This window comes from Mixophyes fleayi, chromosome 3, assembly GCF_038048845.1.
Source record: "Mixophyes fleayi isolate aMixFle1 chromosome 3, aMixFle1.hap1, whole genome shotgun sequence".
In the NCBI taxonomy this organism is placed as follows: Eukaryota; Metazoa; Chordata; class Amphibia; order Anura; family Limnodynastidae; genus Mixophyes; species Mixophyes fleayi.
Genome location: NC_134404.1, coordinates 326,856,786 through 326,862,785, shown reverse-complemented (window position 1 = coordinate 326,862,785; position 6,000 = coordinate 326,856,786). Strand labels below are relative to the sequence as shown.

The 6,000-nt window shown below is 40.2% G+C and overlaps 1 protein-coding gene across 1 annotated transcript in view; it reads right to left on the bottom strand.

Moving 5' to 3' along the window:
• Nucleotides 1-443: 443 nt before the first annotated feature.
• Nucleotides 444-6,000, bottom strand: part of HHAT (hedgehog acyltransferase) — a 249,672-nt gene continuing 244,115 nt past the window's right edge. Inside the window, exon 12 of the mRNA XM_075204201.1 lies at nucleotides 444-1,491. Coding sequence (XP_075060302.1) covers nucleotides 1,355-1,491 — 137 coding nt within the window. The 3' untranslated portion in view covers nucleotides 444-1,354. The remainder of the gene's footprint in view (nucleotides 1,492-6,000) is intronic.

Below are 6,000 nucleotides of genomic sequence, written 5' to 3'. Positions count from 1 at the left end.
AATAGAAGTTTATATCTTTAGTGAGGTGAACTGTTTCTGGCCCTATTCTTAGGCCCTTATATCTTACTGACTAAATAACATCATAATTAGATAAAAAAAAGAAGCATACGTATTATCAACGATCATAATAAAAAAATGTGATCATTAACTTTAAAAAATATAGCAGACAGAACATGTAAACATATTGGGCCTGATTCATTAAGGATCTTAACTTAAGAAACTTCTTATTTAAGTCTCCTGGACAAAACCATGTTACAATGCAAGGGGTGCAAATTAGTATTCTGTTTTGCACATAAGTTAAATACTAACTGTTTTTTCATGTAGCACACAAAATATCAACTTTAAATTTCAGTGTACAAATAAGCTATCAAGTATTTGTGTGCTACATGAAAAAACAGTCAGTATTTAACTTATGTGCAAAACAGAATACTAATTTGCACCCCTTGCATTGTAACATGGTTTTGTCCAGGAGACTTAAATAAGAAGTTTCTCAAGTTAAGATCCTTAATGAATCAGGCCCATTGTTATTATACACATCTGGTGGTCAGTTATACTGCAGGCATAGCAGTACAGATTGGGGTTCTATTTTCAAATGCATACCCCGAGGAATAGGGGAATGAAGTGTTGGAGTGGGTCACACTGGTCACAGGAATTCTCACCATTTTGGCCAATCCTGAAAGATAATTTTAGGAGGTCTTTGCAGGTGGAGCATAGGTCATTGGTTCCATTCTTTGGTTTGTGGCAATGAGAAGGCAGCACTAGGTGTTGCATTGTATAAATCGTTCTAAAGTTAATCTGGACTAGAAAATCAAGGTCAGGGACAGAATACTGCAGCAACATCCCCCTTTGCAAAATTTGCCCAGAGTGATGGCCTTTGTTGTGTGTGAAGTAAAGTCCCAACCTTACACATCCATAGCACCACGTTCCACATAAAGCAAGTCCTAAGGCTGAAAGGAGCTACGAGCCATCTCCCTGAAAATGCTGAGTCAGTGTGACCTTCATTACCGCCACGATGCGCCAGCTAATGACTGACGCACCACCTGTGCCGGATAGAATCAACCCACACTCTCACAACCGATGTGAAACTGTAAATCTCGGTATGCCTTGCAAAGAAGTTAAGGTGCCTGGCAAGGCATGCTCGGATTTACAATCCACAGTGTCAGCAAAATAGTAAGAAACAAATTCGAATAAAAACGGATACAGATTTAGCCCTTAAGATCAATATACAAGGCAATTATTTTAACATGAAAACTATATTAGAAACATAACCATTGGATGATTGTGTCTCCTTGAATACCTCTGGCAGCTTGTGTAGGGTATATGGAGAAGAAATGAATGCCACTTTGCCAACTCTTCACTTGGTTAACATACTCCTTGAACAGAGTGGAAACTTGCCCTTGTACTTAGGGAATAAAAACTGACTCCATTCAATTCCAACCTGAGAGAAGCAGTAAAGGCAGCTGAACACTGTAAGGGGGACCCATGGCCATCCTGTAATAACAAACATAATATTATCACTAATACATAAGTGCCAGGGACATTGCTGCTTCTCATTGAATGTACTGGTTAATATTCATTATAATGTGTATTATCAATATTTTCCACACTATCATCCAGATAAACACAATAAAAACAAACATGTTTAGCTTAATCGCAGTAGATAACCCGACACTTTTTAAACCAACAAAGGTATAGGGACTATAATATTGACTCCTTGGAACTTAGGACTTTCCTGTAATTCCATGTCTAAAATATATTATGTGGTATCAGTGAAGTTCATTGATAATATTACTAAAATTAACTTAAAATGATACAATGAAAGTCATTCGTAACCTACATGGCAGTGTATACACGATTAGCCAATCAAAGCAGCTTTCTAACACTTCAGCCAATCAAAGCAGTTTTCTCCCACTTTAGACAATCTCCTTTGATTGGCTATCTGTACCCATGCCCTTTCTCATTAATGTCTTGCTTGTAGTAAGTTATTAGTCATCAATCACAGTTTTTACATTTTGTTTAATCCTTGGGTACTTCAGGAAAAATCCCAAAGGATTGTAGTTCTCCAAGCAACAGCATGCTCCGTTAGCCACTGGTATGCAATTAATGGCTGTCGGGGCTTGCTGGGGCTTGTAGTGCCACAGGGCAAAGTGAACATTTTTTATTACTTAAACTTATTACCCCAACTTGCACCAGCCAGTGGGATTGGGAAAAGCCCCAGTGCTATCATCGTGGAGCTGGTTTTCTCTGGGGGTGAAAACACATTTTTGCTTGCAGGTAACGGACATATCTAGTATGCGGATGCTTCAAGATATGCTTAGACTTTATCTCGATGAGGTGCATACTTACACTGTATTCTGACCTGCGCGTATCTTAAGCTATGGGAACTCAAATTACACAAGAGCCCAATTTTGTGAATTTTGTGAGAACATTTTTACATTTACAGTACACAAAATTACATTCTACCCTAAATGAGTCCTATAGTCTCTGGCATTACCCTCCTAACTAAACTGATTAGCAGTGCTCCTCTCAGTGACTCAAGGAGGAGGAGCCACTTGGCGATCATATCTGTGTGTCTGACATTATCACTGAGAAGCAGCAAAACAAAGTATATTTTTCAGGACTTCCTGAATAATGGGTTCCCAGATAAGAGATACCAAACCTGTAATTTAGACTTTTGCAGTAATAAGTTTGACCTTTGTCAAGTACATTACTTCAGAATATGCCATACTTCCCAACAATTTTGAGTTTGTGTCCGGGAGACTCTCTGGGGCAGATGTGGGGGGGTCCGGAATTGCATCATTTTGACCCCGCCCCTGTGATGTCATGACGCAAAGCGCGTAATTTTACAGCGGGACGGGGCCAAATGCTCCGATTCCCAGAGAATAACAGCATTTTGGCCCTAATTCGGGCAGATGAGGAAGATTTCCACACTCTCTCGGGAGTTCGGGAGACCCACCCGAAATGCGGGAGTCTCCCGGACATTCCGGGAGAGTTGGCAAGTATGTAATATGCATACATGCATTTTTGTATTACATTTTATTTGTGTGACACCAGCATATTCCATATTAGAGCATAGGGTAACTATAGAAATGACTTGGAACACTAACATACAAAATAAACTAGACTGCAACATTAGGTAAAGTGGAGACTAAAATCTAAGGGATTAGAGTGTAATAGTCATTTAGACAGTCTGTAATTTAAAATCCTGAAAGAGACAAAGAAATTGCAGCTCGACAAAATTAACTATTGTTTTTAGTGTTCAAAATTCCAAACTTTTTAACCAATTGCTGCCGACAGGTTTAGCTCAAGGTGACTGTACATTAGTAAATGTAGCACAATTACACACAGAAATGCAGCAGAGAAGAATATGATACCTAAAGACCTACGAGTCTCACTTTAATAGTTGGTAAGATAATGGAATGCCTTTAAAAAAAAGAATTGTTAGAAAAAAAGAATTACTGAGAGATCACGGCAAAATAAAATTAGTGGATTATTTTTTGTGAGTTGCTAAAGTAATAGATCAGTGGATATAGCATATTTAGATTTTAGTAAGGCATTTAATATGGTATGCCACAATAAATTAATTTAGACACCTCAAAAAAAGAACATCCTTGGATTTGACTCAAAGGAAGTGGAATTGGATAAAGGTCTGACTAAAGGACAGGAGACCGAGTGTTGTAGTCAATAGTGAAAGCTGAGATGAAGGATAATGGAGGATAATGGAGTATCTCACGTATCAGCCCTGGATCCTATTCTACTTAATATATTCAGTGCTGAGACTACTTTTGGTCTACAAAGAGAAGGTCTTTGCAGATGATACACAGGGCTAGATTTACTACACTGCAGGTTTGAAAAAGTGGAGATTTTGCCCATAGCAACCAATCAGATTCTAGCTGTCATTTGGTAGAATGTACTAAATAAATGATAACTAGAATCTGATTGGTTGCTATAGGCAACATCTCCACTTTTTCAAACTCGCAGTTTAGTAAATATACCCCACAGACTTTTTAACAGGGCTGATGCCCTGGAAGGGGTACTTCTATGAGAAGTTTGTTCTCCCAATGTATGTGTGGATTTCTTCAGGGTGCTCTGATTTCCTCCCACAATCCAAAAACAATACTGCTAGGTTAACTGGCTCACAAAGCGGACCCTTGTGTGTGTTTGTGTGGTAGAGAATTTAGACTGTAAGCTCCAATGAAGCAGAGACTGATGTGAATGATGAAATATTCTCCGCAAAGCCATGTATAATATGGTGGCACTATATGAATTTTTTTTTAACACAAATGCGCAGTAATATACAGAAAATAGAGAAATGGACTAAAAAGTGGAATACATGAAAATGTAAAATGTAGCACACAAAAATCTGAAAGCAAAATACAAAATAAATGTAATGTGAACAACAACCAATCAGAGGAGGGAGAGGAGTTAGTGCAGTGTATTCTGGTAACCACTTCTCATTCCTGCCAACAAGACTTCTCCCGTGCTGCTACCCACTGTCACATTTCAATGCAGAAAATTACAGCTAAGGAGCCCGGAATATGGTGAAATACACAATATTTATTGCAGATATGTTTCCAGAAAATGCAGTAAGGTACAAAGCGGATTGCACGAAAATGCAGAAGGCAGATAACAGGAACACGACTGATGCAGGGGAACAGGTAGTTTGTAGAAATCCCTGAGAACAGGTGCACCAAGAGCACAACAAGGAACAGCACAGCAACATATAGCAACAACAATGACCAGCATGGTCCATGGGAAGGAACAGACATAATGAGAGACACAGGTTTACCATCAAAGAGGAGCAGAAATTAACTGCATATGGGCAGCACGGTGGCTAAGTGGTTAGCACTTCTGGCTTACAGCACTGGGGTCATGAGTTCAATTCCCGACCATGGCCTTATCTGTGTGGAGTTTGTATGTTCTCCCCGTGTTTGCGTGGCTTTCCTCCGGGTGCTCCGGATTCCTCCCACACTCCAAAAACTTACTGGTAGGTTTATTGGCTGATAACAAATTGACCCTAGTCTGTGTGTCTGTCTGTGTCTCTGTGTGTGTGTGTGTGTTAGGGAATTTAGACTGTAAGCCCCAATGGGGCAGGGACTGATGTGAGTTCTCTGTACAGAGCTGCGGAATTAGTGGCGCTATATATATAAATGGTAATAATAATAATACTAGTGAGTTAAAGGGGGGTATTCAATTGTCCGCGGGATCGAGCGCGGAAAAACTAATACCGTTAATACGGTAATCTCTCGCTGGATTTCAGCTCGCAGCCCCCTGAGCGAGTAAATTACTGTATTAACGTTTTTTCCGCGCAGGATTACCGTAATAACGGTAATCCTTTACGGTAATCCTGCGCGGACCGCAGGATTATCGGCAATCCCGCCGACAATTGAATACCCCCCTAAATGTCCATAGTGGAAGGGCAGCACCTCTGGCGGCATGAAAGTATTGCATCCAGGAACACAACCATGGCAAGACAAACACAGTTCTAAACAAACAGGAGCTGCAGGAGGCAAGTAGCATCCTATAGGGAGATGCTGCAAAGCAGACGGAGGCAGATCAAGACACCCACTTATGGAATTCGCTACCATGCCTGATCAGACTCTCCCACAGCCTAAAATATTCAGAGGCTCTCTAAAAACCAAACTCTTTATCAGAGTTTAAGTTACCCCCCTAAGTTACCCCTGCTCATACTAATAATATAATAACTGTCCCAAACTTTACTCTTGATTCAGCTGTGCTCTCTTCCACTTAGAATGTAAGCAGGGCCCTTCCTACCATTTATTTCCATGTCTACATTTATATTGTCTATCTTATATGTCCCTGTTTTATGTATGTCCTGTTTTTTCTACTGAAAAGCGCTGCGGAGGACTGTGGCCCATTACAAACTACAATAATAATAAAAATTCTAGACTATATGCTGTCCCTCCTTCCTCTGCGTGCTCCGACTGTGCAGGTAATTGTGGGGGTCTGTGGGGAGATGTGCGGGGGTCTGTGGGAAGA